This window comes from Esox lucius, chromosome 7, assembly GCF_011004845.1.
Source record: "Esox lucius isolate fEsoLuc1 chromosome 7, fEsoLuc1.pri, whole genome shotgun sequence".
NCBI classification, from domain to species: Eukaryota; Metazoa; Chordata; class Actinopteri; order Esociformes; family Esocidae; genus Esox; species Esox lucius.
In genome coordinates, this window is record NC_047575.1 from 31,975,829 (window position 1) to 31,995,803 (window position 19,975).

Consider the following 19,975-nt stretch of genomic DNA (forward strand, 5'->3'; position numbering starts at 1 on the left):
GCTGAACGCACCTCCCAATCCCATCAACACACCTCACTCTCCCAATCACCTGAATGCACCTCATTCCTTAGATCGCAATCACCAGGAATTCTAGTCACTTGTTTACTCACCTGTGTCACATTCGCCCCACTATGTAGTTCTGTTCAGTTCACCTTCTCGTTTGTGAGGTGTTGTTTGTTTCGTGACGACTCAGCCTGTTTGAATTACCCATTATTTATTGAATTCCTTGTGTACCGACCAGTTTCTGCCCAACTTACCTAGATTACGTTCCTTCTCTCTGCCTGTGCCTTTGCATTCTCGTCCTGTGTTTCCCTGTATGACCCCCTGCCTGCGTCCCGACCAAGACTTCAGCTTTCTCTTGTGGAGTGTTCTTTAATCAAGCCTGATGTGCTTTGCGCTTGAATTCCTCCTGAGTATTAATTACAGCTAGCACCTTGTCCAGTTTGGGAGGATTTCCTGGTAAGAAAATACAATGCATCCCTTCTAATTTCCTTACTATGAATATTATGGGTTCCCACCAAAAACAGAAATGGAGACATTTTTTAAATGAAAAATTTGACTGCACCATTTAAAGGATTACAGTTTTGTATTTTAGCACCTATTAATTCACATTTAAGTATTTGTCACGATTTCAGGGGAGTTTAAGGCAACATTAATGAGGTTTCACAGTGAGAAGAAGTAATTAATATCAAGTTTGTATTGGAAACACAAATAACAGTGTACTGACATAAGAGCATATTACCTCCATTTCCTCAACAACCCTTCCCACTTCCACCCTACCCACTAACTGGATACGTCTAATAAACTACTATGTTGCAGCAAGTCAAATAAATAAGGCAAAACAGGACAAACAGTAAGTAAGTTTGACATTAGATCATTGCAGCATGCATGCAACTTTGCTAATCAGGGAGGAAGTTATTCTGACTACTTAGTAAACCTTTTGTTAAATAGATTAAATGACCAATTTTTGTTGAGATTTAGTAAAATGTTGCCCTTGGTATAACACAAACTGTGCACATGTGCTAGGCTAGTGGTGAGAGACAGATACAGCTCTGGGAAACATTAAGAGACCACTGCACCTTTTTCTTTCCTTTCTAAAAAAGTTGAAAAGGAATGTTTTGAGTAAGCAACAGAAGCGTTGAAGTTGCAGTGATCTCTTAATATTAACCCTCCTGTTCCTCACTCTTTTTTGAAAAAGAAAGAAAAAAGTGCAGTGATCTCTTAATTTTTTCTGGAGCTTTATATGAGCAGCTTTCAAGCTAGGGATATACAGTATAGCTTGCCTGTTGAGAAATATGGCCAACAGTTTGCCTTTCAGGTCCATATCAGTCCATATCCATTTTTGCAGATGTTTGTCCCAATTTCTCTGAAACTGGCAGTGCTACTAATAATAACATATGATGTCAACTCAGCAAGCAATTGCAAATAAATAGTAAAGAAAACTATTTTATTTAAAGGAATATCACATATTTTCCAGTGCAAAACATGATTATTTAAATTAATTAGTCGCAGTTAAATAAGAAATAAATAAAATTGAATTTTAACAATATTTTGTCAGTTTTATTTACAGTGAAGGGAAAAACTATTTGATCCCTTGCTAATTTTGTAAGTTTGCCCACTGACAAAGAAATTATCTGTTTGTAATTTTAATGGTAGGTTTATTTGAACAGTGAGAGACAGAATAACAACAAAAAAATCCAAAAAGTTATGAATTGATTTGCATTTTGAAATAACCACCTTCTTCAACCACCACCTTAACGTGGTGGAGGGTTTTGAGTACCCGAGTGACCCTAGGAGCTATGTTGTCAGGGGCTATATGCCCCTGGTAGGGTCTCCCAAGGCAAACAGGTCCTAGGCGACGGGTCAGACTAAGAGCGGTTCAAAACCCCCTTAATGATGAAAAAAAATTTGTGTTCTGTGATGTCGCCCGGTATGGCGCAGCCGGGGCCCCACTCTGGAGCCAGGCCCGGGGTTGGGGCTCGTTCGCGAGCGCCTGGTGGCCGGGCCTTTCCCCATGGGGCCCGGCCGGTCTCAGCCCGAAACGAGCGACATGGGGCCACCTTCCCGTGGGCTCACCACCCACAGGAGGGACCATAAGGGGCCGGTGTGGAGAGGATTGGGCGGTAGTCGAAGGCGGGGGCCTAGACAACCCGATCCCTGGACATGGAATCTAGCCCTAGGGACGTGGAACGTCACCTCGCTGGCGGGGAAGGAGCCTGAGATCGTGCGTGAGGTTGAGAGGTTCCGACTAGAGGTAGTCGGGATCACTCTTCACCACTCTGGAGTTGCCCATGGTGAGAGGCGATGTGCTGGTGTGGGTTTGCTTATAGCTCCCCAGCTCTGCCGCCATGTGTTGGAGTTTACCCCGGTGAACGAGAGGGTCGTTTCCCTGCGCCTACGGGTCGGAGATAGGTCTCTCACTGTTGTTTGTGCCTACGGGCCGAACGGCAGTGCAGAGTACCCGACCTTCTTGGAGTCTCTGGGAGGGGTGCTGGAAAGTGCTCCAACTGGGGACTCTATCATTCCACTGGGGGACTTCAACGCCCACGTGGGCAACGACAGTGACACCTGGAGGGGCGTGATTGGGAGGAACGGCCCCCCTGATCTGAACCCGAGCGGTGTTCAGTTATTGGTCCATAATGAACACCATGTTCAAGCATAAGGGTGTCCATCAGTGCACGTGGCACCAGGACACCCTAGGCCGCAGATCGACTTTGTTGTCGTTTCATCTGACCTGCGGCCGTATGTCTTGGACACTCGGGTGAAGAGAGGGGTGGAGCTGTCAACTGATCACCACCTGGTGGTGAGTTGGATCCGATGGCGGGGGAGGAAGCTGGACAGACTGGACGCCCAAGCGTACTGTAAGGGTCTGCTGGGAACGTCTGGCCGAGTCTCCTGTCAGAGAGATCTTTAACTCCCACCTCCGGCAGAGCTTCGACTGGATCCCGAGGGAGGCTGGAGATATTGAGTCAGAGTGGACCATTTTCTCCACCGCCATTGTCGAAGCAGCCGCTCGGAGCTGTGGCCGTAAGGCCTCCGGTGCCTGTCGAGGCGGCAATCCCCGTACCCGGTGGTGGACACCGGAAGTAAGGGATGCTGTCAAGCTGAAGAAGGAGTCCTATCAGGCCTGGATGGCTTGTGGGACTCCGGAGGCAGCTGACGGGTACCGACAGGCCAAGCGGACTGCAGCCCGGGTGGTTGTGGAGGCAAAAACTCGGGGAGAAGGACTATCGGCTGGCCTCGAAGAGATTCTGGCAAACCATCCGGCGCCTCAGGAGAGGGAAACAGTGCCCTACCAACGCTGTTTACAGTAGAGGTGGGCAGCTGTTGACCTCAACTGGGGATGTCGTCGGGCGGTGGAAGGAGTACTTCGAGGATCTCCTCAAACCCGCCATCACGTCTTCCATTGAGGAAGCAGAGGATGAGGGCTCAGAGGTGGACTCGTCCATCACCCGGGCTGAAGTCACAGAGGTGGTCAAGAAACTCCTCGGTGGCAAGGCACCGGGGGTGGATGAGATCCGCCCTGAGTACCTCAAGTCTATGGATGTTGTGGGGCTGTCTTGGCTGACACGCCTGTGCAACATCGCGTGGCAGTCGGGGACAGTGCCTCTGGGATGGCAGACCGGGGTGGTGTTCCCTCTTTTAAGAAGGGGGACCGGAGGGTGTGTTCCAACTATAGGGGGATCACACTTCTCAGCCTCCCCGGGAAAGTCTATGCCAGGGTTCTGGAGAGGAGAATATGGCCGATAGTAGAACCTCGGATTCAGGAGGAACAGTGTGGTTTTCGTCCAGGCCGTGGAACACTGGACCAGCTCTATACCCTCTACAGGGTGATGGAGGGTTCAGGGGAGTTTGCCCAACCAATCCACATGTATTTTGTGGATTTGGAGAAGGCATTCGACTGTGTCCCTCGTGGCATCCTGTGGAGGGTGCTTCGGGAATATGGGGTCCTGGGTCCTTTGCTAAGGGCTGTCAGGTCCCTGTACGACCGAAGCAGGAGCTTGGTCCGCATTGCCGGCAGTAAGTCAGACTTGTTCCCTGTGCATGTTGGACTCCGGCAGGGCTGCCCTTTGTCGCCGGTTCTGTTCGTAGTTTTTATGGACAGAATTTCTAGGCGCAACCAGGGGCCGGAGGGTGTCAGGTTTGGGGACCACACGATTTCATCTCTGCTCTTTGCGGATGATGTTGTCGTGTTGGCCCCTTCAAGCCAGGACCTTCAGCATGCACTTGGACGGTTTGCAGCCGAGAGTGAAGCGGTGGGGATGAAAATCAGTACCTCCAAATCCGAGGCCATGGTCCTCAGTTGGAAAAGGATGGCTTGGAGAGTGCCTGCCTCAAGTGGAGGAGTTTAAGTATCTAGGGGTCTTGTTCACGAGTGAGGGAAGGATGGAACGGGAGATTGACAGACGGATCGGTGCAGCTTCTGCAGTAATGCGGTCGATGCATCGGTCTGTCGTGGTGAAGAAAGAGCTGAGCCGCAAGGCGAAGCTCTCGATTTACCGGTCAATCTACGTTCCTACTCTCACCTATGGTCATGAGCTTTGGGTCATGACCGAAAGGACAAGATCCCGGATACAGGAGGCCGAAATGAGCTTTCCCCCGCAGGGTGGCTGGGCGATCCCTTAGAGATAGGGTCAGAAGCTTGGTCCCCCGGGAGGAGCTCAGAGTAGAGCCACTGCTCCTCCACATCGAGAGGGGTCAGCTGAGGTGGCTTGGGCATCTGTTTCGGATGCCTCCGGAACACCTTCCTGGGAAGGTGTTCCTGTCCCGTCCCACCGGGAGGAGACCCCGGGGAAGACCTAGGACACGCTGGATGGACTATGTCTCCCGGCTGGCCTGGTAACGCCTCGGTGTCCCCCCGGAAGAGCTGGAGGAAGTGTCTGGGGAGAGGGAAGTCTGGGCATCCATGCTTAGACTGCTGCCCCTGCGACCCGGCCCCGGATAAGCGGAAGATGATGGATGGAAATAAGTATTCGACCCCTCTGCAAAACATGAATGTGATTCTTTTTGAGCGACTCCTTTGTTGCCCTGGATGTGTGTTTTGGGTCATTGTCATGCTGGAATACCCATCCACGTCCCATTTTCAATGCCCTGGCTGAGGGAAGGAAGTTCTGGTACAAGATTTGATGGTACATGGCCCCGTCCATCGTCCCTTTGATGCGGTGAAGTTGTCCTGTCCCCTTGGCAGAAAAACACCCCCAAAGCATGATGTTTCCACCTCCATGTTTGACGATGGGGATGATTATCTTGGGGTCATAGGCAACATTCCTCCTCCTCCTCCTTTCACCCAGTTCTCCTCGGAATCATTCAAATGTTCATTAGCAAACTTCAGACATGTACATGTGCTTTCTTGAGCAGGGGGACCTTGTGGGCACTGTAGGATTTCAATCCTTTGGGGCGTAGTGTGAAACCAATTGTTTTCTTGGTAACTATTGTCCCAGCTGCCTTTAGATCAATGACAAGATCCTCCCGTGTAGTTCTGGGCTGATTCCTCACCGTTCTCATGATCATTACAACTCCACAAGGTGAGATCTTGCATGGAGCCCCAGACCGAGAGAGATTGACAGTTCTTTTGTGTTTCTTCCATTTGCGAATAATCGCACCAACTGTTGTCACCTTCTCACCAAGCTGCTTGGCAATGGTCTTGTAGCACATTTCAGCCTTGTGTAGGTCTACATTCTTGTCCCTGACATCCCTGACATTCTTGTCCCTGACGTCCCTGACATCCTTGGACAGCTCTTTGATCTTGGCCATGGTGGACAGTTTGGATTGACTGATTGCTTCTCTGGACAGGTGTCTTTTATACAGGTAACAAACTGAGATTAGGAGCACTCCCTTTAAGAGTGTGCTCCTAATCCCAGCTTGTTACCTGTATAAAAGATACCTGAGTGCCAGAAATCTTTCTGATTGAGAGGGGATCAAACTTACTTAAAAAATACTTATTTCATTCATTAAAACGCAAATCAATTTATAACATTTTGGACATGCGTTTTCCTGGATTTTTTGTTGTTATTCTGTTTTTCCCTCACTGTAAAGCTCAATGCTTAGACAGTTTTCCTCATTTGCAACTATTGGGCTTAGAGTGGGGAATGAGGTGAGCTTTCATCTTATTTAAAGCATGTTGGGGGTCCAGAAAAGCTCTGTGAAGTCAAATACATCACTATTATAAATAGTAGTAGCAATAATACTGTTTATGTAATAACCCCTTTGTAACCATCAGAGAACCAAGTTTTGTTTTATTGTTTCCCCGTGTCAAAGTCGCTCAGATCCTTATGCTTGCCCATTTTTCCTTCTTCTAACACATCGACATTGAGGACAGAATGTTCACTTGCTGCCTAATGTATCCCACCCACTGACAGGTGCCATGATAACGAGATTAGTGTTATTCACTTCACCTGTCAATGGTCATTATGTTATGGCTGTCTGGTGTATATGCCCACTTTGAACTTGATGCCTGTAACACGTTTCAAAAACGTTGGGACAGAGCCAACAAAAGACTGGAAAAGTTGTATAATGCAAAAAAACGAAACCTTGTGAAATATCACACAACTAATTAGGTCAGTTGGCAATAGGTAATTAACACGATTGGGTAATAAAAGATGATTCCAGAGAGGATGGGTCTGTCAGAAGTGAGGATGGGAAGGGGTTCACCATCCCAAGACTGGGCGGTCAATTAGTACAACAATTTAAGAATAATAATTCTCAACGTAAAATTTGTTTGGGACAAGGCCAAAAAACAATATTGGATGGCTGTGATCTTTGGGCCCTCAGGCACTGCATTAAAAACAGACACGCTTCTCTAGTGTAAATCACTGCATGGGGCTCAGGATCACTTCCGAAAATTGTCTGTATGTCGCTGCATCCACAAATGCAAGTTAAAACTCTGCCATTCAAAGGAGAAACCATACATAAACAATATCTGGAACCCCTGCTGTCTTCTCCAGGCACCGCGTCCTCCGGGCTAAAAAGGAAAGGGCACCATCTGGCTTTGTTATCATGGATGCCGCACCCTCGGGTCTTAAGAGGAGAGGGTCCATCCAGCTTTTTATCAGTGCACAGTTCAAAAGCCAGCATCCGAAATGGTATGGGGGTGCATTAGTCCACATCTGTGAAGGCACCTTTTAATGCTGAACAATATATACAGGTTTTGGAGGAATATATGCTGCCACCCAGACAATGTCCTTTTCAGGGAAGGCCGTGCTTATTTCAGCGAGACAGTGCCAAACTACACTATGCACCTATTACAACAGCATGGCTACATAGTAAGAATCCATGTGCTAAACTGGCCTGCCTACAGTCCATACCTGTCACCCATTGAAAACATTTGGTGCGTTATTAAACGAAAAATACAACAAAGGAGACCCCGAACTGTTGAGCAGCTGCAATCCTATATCAAGCAAGAATGGGAAAACATTTCCCTTTTAAAACAACAACAATTGGTCTCCAAACGCTTACAGAGTATTGTTAAAAGAAGATGTGATACAACAGTGGTAATCGTGCCCCTGTCCCAGGTTTTTTTTAAATGTGTTGCTGGCATTAAATTCAAAATGGGCATGAATTTTTCCAAAAAGAATAACATTTCTCAGCTTCAACATTTGATATTTGGAAATAGGGTTGTTTTGTAGATTCAGTGAAGCAACATCCACGCCAAATCTCATAAAATCCACAATAACAGTGATTGATTCCAAAAACTTGGATGCAACATTGACCTTAGCAGAAATTGGAGTCCTTCATGAGATGGTAAGCAGGCATTGCACTGTGTTGTTTATTACAAAGATTTGATGAACTTTGACAAGGACATGACCTGCTCTGGGCTGTGACTGTCTCTGTACAGTAATAGGGATGCTACTGCAGGGACAGAGCACACAAATCATGCTTGTACAGTGGTTCTACCAAAATAAACATATTTGACTAAATGTCATTCAAAGAAAGTCTCAGTTGTGCAGGGGAATTGAGTGGACTATGAGTGAGCACTGGAAAGACAAACACAGTAGACTTTCCTAACATGCTGTTTGTGGCCAAAGGGTCTTAGTGTCACGGTGTATCATCTAACATGAAAATGTCAATAGCTGTAATTACAGTGGAATATAATTAATTCATCCATTGAACTAGGGGACAATCAAAGAGGGCATTTCAGTTGTATACCAAATTCTCACATTGAGCTAGACATCTACAGTACACAGCAGTGTTTCTATCTTCCTGCTTCGTCTGATGGCTGAAGAATGCCATTTGCAGGTCCAGTGATGTCACACTTGAGTAAGTCTAGCCTTACTACACTACCTTATTTTAACACTATTGTCTGGAGTCAGCTATTCAAAAGATTGTCTACAAGCCTGCAAACAATGAATGGCAACAAGCCTACGCCCACTGCTTTGGAAACATATGCAACTTGCTTGTGGCCAAGGACATGGGTTCCTGGAAACTGGGCTCCCTCTCTCAATTCCAAAAGTGGAGGACTCACTGGAACACAGAGATAACTTTGAAATATCTTTGTTGGCAACATAAAATCTAATCTAGTGACTACGCTTGAAACATTTAACCCTGTGAAAGAAGAATGTATGTGCTTGTTTGCCAAAAGGATGGTAAAAATGTTTTGTAATGCAAATCATGACCTACTGTCTACAACTTGTCAGAACAGAACTGTTTGGAACTGGAGTACTGTCATGCTTTGACCAGTGTGTCTTGTATTGTAAATTATTCAGTGTACAGCTCCGAAACAAATTAAGAGACCACGGCACCTTTTTCTTTAAAAAAGGAAGGTTTTGTGTGAGGAACAAAAGGGTTAACATCAAGAGAACAATGCAAATTGAACGCTCACTCAAAACAGTGCAGTGGTCTCTTTATTTTTTTCATAGCTGCATGTTCTGTTAATAACATCCCTATATTTCAAGGAAAGTATGTCATTTTTGTTAACCCAGGGCAGGGGTTATTGTAAGCAGAACAATGACCTGGCTTCCTTGATTGTGCAATTAATTTATCCATCATCCATCAACACCCCATAAACAGGGACTCTTCACCACAGGGCGCTAGGTGCCCCATGGATCAGACACAGCCATGTAGTATGGCGGCCAATCAAGAAGGAAACTCCTGACATTGGCACAGATCTCGCCTGATCCCACATCAACCTCAGGTGAAACCAAGAATCTTACTTGGAAATGGACAGAACTGATTAAAAAATCTCCTGCTAACCAAAGCTGAACAACAACTTCTCACTCAACCCAAGCAGAGGAGTAACGTGAGGAATATCAAGATCAGTATTCAGACTGCAATGTTTACCTGTGTTTATCTGTATGAATACCCGGAGCAGATGCATATTGGATGAGTAAATTATACAACAATAGAACAGTTCCGTCTTTTACATACGTTTGCACGTTTTGTACAGTAAGTACCACCGTTAGGGGCAGTAATACACACATGTAGCTTTAATTGTAAAAGTTTTGCTAGGGAATCGTTTCTGGAGAGGGCATAAATGATTGCCCAATGATTGTGCTTTCGTATCACGATCAGTAATCCCTAACCTAACCACACCGGACGTGTTATCTAACCTTAACCATTTTTGTTGTCTAACGTTACCCCAATCCTAACATGAATCATACTGGATTATTAGCAAACCTTAACACTTAAACATTGTTTGTACTGCAGCTCTTCCTTCCACGTTTATCCACATTTGGGGGTCTCCATACATAACCCATATACATAAACCAGAACATGTAATTGGCAGTCCATATTATCACATCTAGGTACACATTCATATCTAAGAGATTGTGTTGGAAATACTTGTATACTTGTCGTAAAATTGCCTTCAAAGTAATTGACTATGTTTTATGAGTTATGATTATTTAATATGTTTAATAAAGATGTTGATCCCTAATTTTCTGGTTTTAATATATTTTCCACGGATCAAAAGTGGATAATATCTGCTACAGTTATTTAAATGAATACTGTACATTCACCATGTATCCATAATACATTTGTAATTTTATAAAATATATGTCCTAGAGAAACAAGTTATATAATAAAATAAATAATTATTCTACAATTCATATATAACAGCAATAAATTGCTACAAAAATATCAGAGGCCACTCTATAACTACTACTACTAATATTTTAGGCGTATCTTGAAAAATATTATATTCTCCAGTAACTGCTTATTCAATGCCATAAGTAAAACAAATCAAATGTAAATGTACATCAGCCCTTTTTCCCATTATAAAACACACACACTGTTGATTTTCTCTGTTGATTATCAACATGAGTGCTGAATGTTTTTGAGTGTTATGTCACTCAAAAACGTACAGCTCCAACTGACACAACCTAGACCTTGAAGTCATGGTATGAAAAAGTATTGCCATTATCCTGGAGGATATAAACAGCTATTTATGAATGGCCCCTAAATTATCCATATTAATCTCCTGGGTGAAAACAGGATATGACATTTAATAAAGTGAGGTAGCAGCAAAACACCCAGCTCCAAACCAAAAGTGTCATTACTACAAACATCATATTGTCCACCAACTGGTTTTCTATCTCTATTAATGTCTGATTTCCCATGTTTTCAGAATGTGACTTCAATCAAAGTTTTTTTTCAGTGAGAAGTATTGCTTAGTCAGAAACAGAAAAACAAAGGAAATTCAAGAGCAGCACAATTCTGTACTTAATTTACACTCTAATGCAGGTTTTCCAGCTCACAGCTTTGACTGACTGCTGGTTCTTATTGGCGGATTTCTCAATCCATCACCATCTAGCATGGACCTCCCACCTACATTGTGGATTTCAAACCACAAGCTTTGGAAGTGATTTAAATGACGTGGTGAGTGTTTTAAACGTAAAAACAAAAAAAAAGGTCAGCACATCCAATAGTTCACTTTGTATTCCTAACACGTGCAACATTTCATCTACAATCTTTAATCTGCACATCACTGCTATCCTGTACTATCCACACACAAAAAACATGGGAATTGGCAGTTTTAGCAATGCTTTTGTATTAGGACCACTAACACAAAAGCTTCCTAGTAAAATACCTTTACCAACTTCCATAGTTTTTCACCTAAATATTTCCAAGAACTTTTTTGGGAGCGAAGGAGAGAGAGGCCAACAGATCTCTGCTGCTATAATGCATCACATTGCAACATCAGCAACAAAATAGGTGCCAGAAAGCAGGAAATGGAGAGAGAGAAAAAGAGCGGAAGAGAAGTCTTACCTGGGAACACAAGTAGAGCGACCACCCATGACATTACGAGGAAACACATAGAATTATACATTTCGCAATCTATTGACACCAATGAACACTTATGTTTCTTCTTTACCCTCTTCTTGTATTATTGTATCTTTTCTTTTTCTTTTTTTCTTTTAACAGGAACAGGGCTGTTTTGCTCCCCTTCCTAAATCTAGAACTGTGGAGGTTTTACTTTGGCTCTGGTTTTCTCTATGCTGTTGGAGATAAAAATCCAGTGCAATTTGCGGAAGCAAGCAGCAACCAAGTCCTCTGAGTCAGTTTTCTCACTCACACAGACACACACAAAGGGACCAATGCTTCACAAGCTAAGGGAGAGGTGGAGTCTGCCTCTGCTCGTCCTCTCATTTGCCGAGGCTTTTGGGTGCCAGTCAGACCCAGCCATTGCTCTGTGTTTGTACTATTGGTACATGAGAATTTAAATATGCAGTGTCCTCCTTAAGCATTGGGACAGTGACTCATTGTTTATTTTTTTATCTCTACCGTATGTTTGGATTTATAATAAAACAACTATTATGAAGTAACATATTCTCTGTTTTTATTGATGGTATTTGAGTACATTTTAGTTTCACCATTTGAAGCAATGCTTTTCATAAATAGTCACCCTATTTCAGGGCACCAATATTTTGGGATAAGTTGGCTTGACAAGTGTTTCTCAGATTTGCTCCATTACATAATTTACATCAATATCGCCCGATTAAAGGCTTTGTATGTCCATTTGGCTTTGACCATCTTTTGACCAAGAAGGTGTCAATAAACATCAAGAATGACATTATAAGGTGAAGAAAGATCATGTGAACGATAACGATAACCTTAATCAAAAATATAAACCATTTTCTTTAGCTTTTTTGTGAGAGTTGGTTTGTGCAAAACATCGAGGCTGCATTATTTAAAAAATATATTGATATCACAGCTGAACAGAATGCATTTCTGGTTTACTCTTTGCACTGTCACTGCAGTCAGAATCAATGGGCTACAGTCACATGGAGAAGCTTGTTGAAAGGCCTCAAGGCGGCAGTGGCAGAGGTGCAGTGAAAACTGCATGTCATAATCAGTAAACCACTGCACAAAGTTTGATTGATTGTGTATTTTTCTGATTCCCCTCCCCTGCATCACCCATTGTGAAAACGTTGCATCTCTAAGCAACCTTCAGGCTGCAAAATAGTTGTGCTCATAAGTTTGCATACCCTGACAGTAATTGTAAAATCTTGGGGTTGATTTAGAAAATATGACTGATCATTTATTTAAGGATGGTGATCATATGTAGCCTTTTATTATCGCATAGTTGTTTGGCTCCTTTTTAAATCATAGTGATAACAGAAATCACCCAAATGGCCCTGATCAAAAGTTTACATACCCTTGAATGTTTGACCTTGTTACAGACACACGTGGTGACACACACAGGTGAAAATGGCAATTAAAGGTGAATTTCCCACACCTGTGGCTTTTTAAATTGCAATTAGTGTCTGTGTGTAAACAGTCAATGAGTCTGTTAGCTCTCATGTGGATGCACTGAGCAGGCTAGATACTGAGCCATGGGGAGCAGAAAAGAACTGTCAAAAGACCAGTGTAACAAGTTAATGGAACTTTATAAAGATGGAAAAGGATATAAAAAGATATCCAAAGCCTTGCAAAAGCCAGTCAGTACAGTTCAATCACTTATGAAGAAGTGGAAAATTCGGGGATCTCTTGATACCAAGCCAAGGTCAGGTATACCAAGAAAGATTTCAGCCAAAACTGACAGAAGAAAACCTCAGGAGAAATACAGGCTGCTCTGGAAAAAGACGGTGTGGTTGTTTCAAGGAGTACAACACGACGATACTCAAACAAAAATGAGCTGCATGATCGAGTTGCCAGAAAGAAGCCTTTACTGCACCAATACCACAGAAAAGTGAGCTCTAAAAGCATGGGGAATCTTGTGAACATTGATGGCAAGATGAATGCAGTATGTTATCAGAGAGTACTTTCGAGCACAACAATGACCCTGAGCAGAAGGCCAAGTTGACCCTCCAGTGGTTACAGCAGAAAAAGGTGAAGGTTCTGGAGTGGCCATCAGTCTCCTGACCTTAATATCATCGAGCCACTCTGGGGAGATCTCAAACGTGCGGTTTATGCAAGACGACTTTGCATGGCCTGGAGGCCTATTGCAAAGATGTAAATGTACATGAATGGGCAGCTCCAAACAGTTTGTTCTTAGTATGTATCCCTGATCTCTCTGTACTTGCAATGTTGTTACATAATGGAGGGATATTGCAGTTGTGTCAGTGGTGGACATTAGGGGGGAGCTTGTGACTGTGAAACTTGTGACTGTGAAAGTCCTGATTGGGTGGTAAAATATTGTTAAACTCTCTTCAGCTACCTACCTCCCCTGAATGGTCAGCACTGGGATTGCAGATTAATTGCTTGCCTATGGGGAGGGCTACACCAATGAGATACTACGGATTTCACTACTTCAATAGATTAGGCAAACATACACTGGCCTTTATTATTAACAAAACCTATTAATTACACTACTAAAGCACTAACCTGCCTCCTCTTAGGGTTACTGTCCCTTCCTAAATTGCAGCCTGCCTTAGCATCACTCTGTTTCTCATCCCTGTTTGTCTAATCAATCAATTTATTTATATATAAAGCCCGGAAGCAACAGTCTTTACAGCCTGGTACTCGGGAGGTGTGGGCCAGGACCTCATGTCCTCCTAAGTTTAAATGGAGCAGGAGACAAGGGAAGAGAGTGCATTCCTTAGATTTACAAAGGATTTACAAAGGAGAAGGTGAACTGCCCCTACTCCCCCAGCACAATAATATAGCAGCATAAAACAGGCAGGAAGTCAATTCACCCACATTGCCAAGCATATCAACCACAGGGACACCAACCAATCGCAACCACCCTGAAAGGAGGGCCGAGTATTGCCAGTAGAGTTCACCCCAATTGCACAATGGGCGCAACAGAGAGACACCAACAAGCCAGTGACTCCGCCCCAGAATGGCATTGGAGAGAGGGCATCCCAGTGGCGATGAGAGCCCCCCTGGCAAGACAGCAAGGGTGGACAGTATCAAGCCTTTCCATTCAACTTCACACCCCTGGGCCAGACTACAATTAATCATAGACCATGCTGAAGAGACAAGTCTTTAGTAGAAACTTGAAGTCTGCATTCCTAACCTTAATTGGCAGATCATTCCACAGTAGTGAAGCTCAATGAGAGAAAGCTTTGCCTCTAGCTGTTTGTTTAGATACAATTAGAAGGCCTGTATCTTGCAATCTTACGTGTAGGTGTGTATGGCTGGATCATTTCAGAGGATAGGGAGCAATTAATTAGGTTCAAAATTGGCACACTAGCTCCTTCAGTAGTTTTGTTGGAATCGGGTCTAGTTGGAAATTTGTGGGTTTAGAACTCATTACAAATTTAGTGAATGTGTCGAGTGATACAGGGTCAAAAAATTCAAGTGTCCCCATTGACACCAGGTTAGGGATCTTTTCTGGACACTCTCAGGACAACTGAGATTTTGAGGACTATAGCTATTTAAGGAGTCAGTCATTTGTTTTCTAATGGTAATGATCTCTTCATCAAAAAGGTTAATGCATTACTGCTGAAGTGAAGACCCACTTCACTTGCTGAGCATTGTTTTTTTTGTTAAAACCCTTTTGATCCCACAGCGGCCGTTGACCCTTCTTTTAGATTCCCATAGGGGCCACAGACAGCTGTGTTTCTTTATGTGTAAATATCACAAAATCTACCAAAGATAAAAACGTGTTACTGTATTCCCGTGGATGTTGTCATGAATAATATATCAGAAAAACTGTATGTTGTCATTTGACTTTTTTTTGTATTTTCTTTTCAAAATGTTAACTGCAAAGCGGCCACAACTTTTTACGTTGTAAGAGACTGTTTCTGTGCTTGGTGTTAGTTGGAAACGTCCTTGCTCTTTGAAAGCAATAATGATGTAGTGTTGATTAACAAATACAATGCGGATATAGTATAATTGCTGTTGTCTATATTTGATGCTGTGAAATGTTGGTAATATATTTTAGATGGCAATAGTTGTGATTACTTGATAGGCAAGTGCATCAGCTGTGAAGCTTGAAAGGTTGCTTAGTCTTGAAATTGAATACGTTGCCGTTTTTAGCTGTTTCGTCGGCTAACTAGTTGAATGTTTTTTCGCGTTTCTTACCATTTCATTCACATATGGAAACTACAATAGCTAACTATATAGCTAATTGTCCGGTTCAGTTCGTATGTCAGACTATAGAAAAGTTGTCAAGACGGAAATGTTTCTTTTGTGAGGCGACGAGCTGTCACTTTCACTTGCTAGCCAAGATTGGAGCTAGTAATGTGCTTTTCTGACGACGTTGGCACTTAATCATGCTGATGTCCTGCCACTGCTGACACATACTTCCAATGTTTTTTTTTGTTACAACTGTTTGTTTGAAATGTATGAGCAATTAATTAAAAATCAGTAGATAAAAATAATAGAGTGGTCTATGGACCAGGGTTTGAGAAACGTATAGCCTCTTATGCCACTGGCTGCTTTAACAGTTAATAGGCCATTCATGAACGACATTGATACAGTTAAACTGACTAATGTTTCTTACTAAGTTTACCTCCACCAAAAATTGCATCTATGTATGGCATTTGCCACTGGAATTTTTAACAGCATATTAGCCAGTAACAAGCTTTACCGGTATCTGCTAACTTACTGGAATAGTCATAAATATTGAGCATTTGCTAGCGAGGTTATTTCATTCCCTGGCATAAGAATGTATTATTTTCTTTCATGGGAAAATAACAAACTTTTTTCTTTCATTCGTGAATGACATTGATACAATAACTATCAGTAAAGGTGAGGTTAACTAACTTTTTCATAAGTGAAAAGACAAGAGAATCGTGGAATCTATCAGAAATATTAAATGTTGTTGCTCTCAATAGTCTTCCACATGAGAGGCAGTGTCTTTAACTACACGTTTCAGCAGTTGCTAGACACCACTGAGCGTTGTGTTAAACTGACTGACGTTTCTAATTAAGTTTACCTCCACCATAGCGTCAATGAACTGTATGGCTTTTGCCACTGTCCATTTTAACAGCTTATTACCAGTAATAGGCTTACTAGTATCTACTAACTTCCTAGGAATAATCATAAGAATTGAGCAATTTCTAACGAGACTGAAAATTAACTTTTCCATGCCAGAAACACAATATAACCGGATACAGTTTTAGGCTTACTATAACATAACTACTGTATGTTGTAGCCAGGAAATGTGTTTGTCTATCCTGACCCAAAACACATGCACGGATGCGTACTTCGAAAATCCACCAGAAACAGTCGCAATATAACCGTAAACTGTTTTATTTCTGGCTTACTATAATGTAGATATTGAAGGTTTTAGCCAGCAAAGTATTCGTCTATACAGAACAATTCATGATCCATAATTCGCCTCGCCTGTGAGGAGATACGAACTTCGGGACCAAAAGTTTACAGGTCCGCTTCTCTAACCACTACGCTATTTAACAAGGTACAGTCAGTCTCAATCAGTCAGTTTCAGTCAGTCAGTCACATTCGCTCTTCTTGGCCGGCTCCGCTTATGCGGTCCGGAAAAAATATCCTTGGCAAGAAGCTTAATAGGAATAAATTAGGAATAAAATGTATGAACAAAAAACTATCAAAATGTGATAGACGAGTAGGCTTACGTAGTCTGTAGACTATCAGACCGCAGCCGAGAAAATCCTTTCAACAGATAGGCTACCCATTGTTGCCCTGGATGCACAGGTATGCTTTCGCTAGACGTGATAATTTCCTGTACTTGGCCGTTAGCCAGATTTGTTTAGTCTATAAGAAATAACCCGTCATTACTGCTGCCAAGTGAGTCAATCGGTAATACAGATAATTTTTTTGTAACTTTCGAAAATGTTATTTACTTGTTGATAAATATAGCTGCAGGGCTATAGCTGCAGATCTTTTATGAATAGCCCCGGGTCTCAAATTGACCCCAAAAAATAAATAGCCCCTGCTCTATTAATCTATAATTCCGATCGCGCGTTATGACAATGTAGACGTGTAGGCCGCTAACATGAACATTGACATTTTCCTCATGTACATTCAAATCCCTGTACTTTCTGTCCCGGGGCGGGGGATGGGGGGGAGGGCGAATGTATTGTAATCCTAGCAACGCTCTGGTCAACAGTAAGTTAGCTAGAAAACCTTAGCTAGTTAACAGGTAGTACAGTACTCAGTGTTGCCAACTTAGCGACTTTGTCGCTAGATTTGGCGACTTTTCAGACCCCTTAGCGACTTTCTTTCCAAAAACGCGACTAGCGACAAATCTAGCGACTTTTTGTGCTGTTATCAGAGACTTGTTCTTACTCTTCTTAACGAGCAGCGGATGCCGCTGTGAATCGACAGAAGAAAGTTAATTTGTAGTTCTAAACATATTTAGGATGTTTTTACTCACTTTTTGTCTCTCCTACGATGTTATTCCTCTCCTACAGGCAGTGTCCATCACGTGCAGTTGGTGCAGTTCTCTTAATCCAGGACCATGATGATATCTCCCCTTGTGTGTCTAAATGTTTATATTTTTTCTAGCTTTTTGATTAAATAGCGCCCCCTTTTTTTATTTGTTCTTTGTTTTATTGCTCAGGTGATTATTTCTTGTACATGGACAACATTTGTAAATATGCATGTATATTATTTTCCCCAACGAGAGTTTTGTATGTAAAAAAAAATCTGTTCATGATGCTGATGGGAAATTATGCAGATTAGGCCATGACGTCATTTAGCGACTTCTAGCGACTTTTAGGACAGCCAATAGCGACTTTCCTTACTGAGGAGTTGGCAACACTGACAATACTGCCAAACCACAACATTGACAAATTGATTTAGGCAAAAAGACCTAATTTACTGATATAATGGAGGTACCAAGTCCATACCACAGAGGATCCGGTTGCTTTCAAAATCTCTTGGATAATATTTCCTTTGTCAACCGAATCGCTACCATCTTCCGCCGAGGGAGCACTCTTGTCATCGGCTGAGTAAAGTGCACAAGCAGAGCTGGTAGTTGCAGCAGAGGGAATATCGTTCTTCTCCCGCACAAAATCGTTGTCCAAATTGTCTGCTGCTCGTTTATTACTTTGGACAAGATAATGTTGTTTGATGTGTTCGCTTCATAATTTATTTCGGAAGTAACGTAAGCCTATACAATTAGAATTTTGTCTTGGGGGAAAAACTGAATATTGACTGAAGTTAAGTAACATGGTTCTGAATAACCAGCCAATCAGAACAATTTCATACGTCTGTCTCGGGCACATCATTTCTTTATTGGTAGTTTTTAAACATTTGCTTTTGTAATTATTCACATGCGTTCACTGTACTATATTGATACACAACAGTAAGAAGTGTGTATATGCTATGGCTGCAGACAAAAGGTTTGCACCCACGGGAGAGAAAGCTAAGCTCCGCCACTGTACTAACTATTTTAAAGTTACTAGTACTTTAGTAACTATTCCAATAGTTAAAATAGTTACTACACACCTAAATTAAAATGTCAAAATTGGGCCCAATTAGCTGTTTTCCCTCAAGATGTCATGTGACTCGTTAGTGTTACAAGGTCTCAGGTGTGAATGGGGACCAGGTGTGTTAAATTTGGTGTCATCGCTCTCACACTCCCTCATACTGGTCACTGGAAGTTCAACATGGAGCCTCATGGCAAAGAACTCTCTGAGGATCTGAAAAAAAGAATTGTTGCTCTACATGCAGTGGGGAGAACAAGTATTTGATACACTGCCGATTTTGCAGGTTTTCCTACTTACAAAGCACGTAGAGGTCTGTAATTTTTATCATAGGTACACTTCAACTGTGCAAGACAGATTCTAACAACCAGTAAGAATTCCGTCTCTCAGAGACCTGTTAGTTTTTCTTTAAGAAGCCCTCCTGTTCTCCACTCATTACCTGTATTAACTGCACCTGTTTGAACTCGTTACCTGTATAAAAGACACCTGTCCACACAATCAATCAAACAGACTCCAACTTCTCCACAATGGCCAAGACCAGAGAGCTGTGTAAGGACATCAGGGATAAAATTGTAGAACTGCACAAGGCTGGGATGGGCTACAGGACAATATGCAAGCAGCTTGGTGAGAAGGCAGCAACTGTTGGCGCAATTATTAGAAAATGGAAGAAGTTCAAGATGACGGTCAATCTCCCTCGGTCTGGGGCTCCATGCAAGATCTCACCTCGTGGGGCATCAATGATCATGAGGAAGGTGAGGGATCAGCCCAGAACTACACGGCAGGACCTGGTCAATGACCTGAAGAGAGCTGGGACCACTGTCTCAAAGAAAACCATTAGTAACACACTACGCCGTCATGGATTAAAATCCTGCAGCGCATGCAAGGTCCCCCTGCTCAAGCCAGCGCATGTCCAGGCTGTCTGAAGTTTGCCAATGACCATCTGGATGATCCAGAGGAGGAATGGGAGAAGGTCATGTGGTCTGATAAGACAAAAATAGAGTTTTTTGGTCTGAACTCCACTCGCCGTGTTTGGAGGAAGAAGAAGTATGAGTATAACCCCAAGAACACCATCCCAACCGTGAAGCATGGAGGTGGAAACATCATTCTTTGGGGATGCTTTTCTGCAAAATCGGCAGTGTATCAAATACTTGTTCTCCCCACTGTAAAGATGGCCTAGGCTAAATGAAGATTCCCAAGACCCTGAAACTGAGCTGCAGCATGGTGGCTAAGACCGTACAACA

The 19,975-nt window shown here is 42.8% G+C and overlaps 1 protein-coding gene across 1 annotated transcript in view; it reads right to left on the minus strand.

Annotated features, from left to right (window-relative positions):
• The window catches only part of opcml (opioid binding protein/cell adhesion molecule-like), a 344,606-nt gene extending 333,054 nt beyond the window's left edge, over window positions 1-11,552 (minus strand). The window contains exon 1 of the mRNA XM_034293037.1: window positions 11,203-11,552. Coding sequence (XP_034148928.1) covers window positions 11,203-11,263 — 61 coding nt within the window. The 5' untranslated portion in view covers window positions 11,264-11,552. The remainder of the gene's footprint in view (window positions 1-11,202) is intronic.
• Window positions 11,553-19,975: the final 8,423 nt, after the last annotated feature.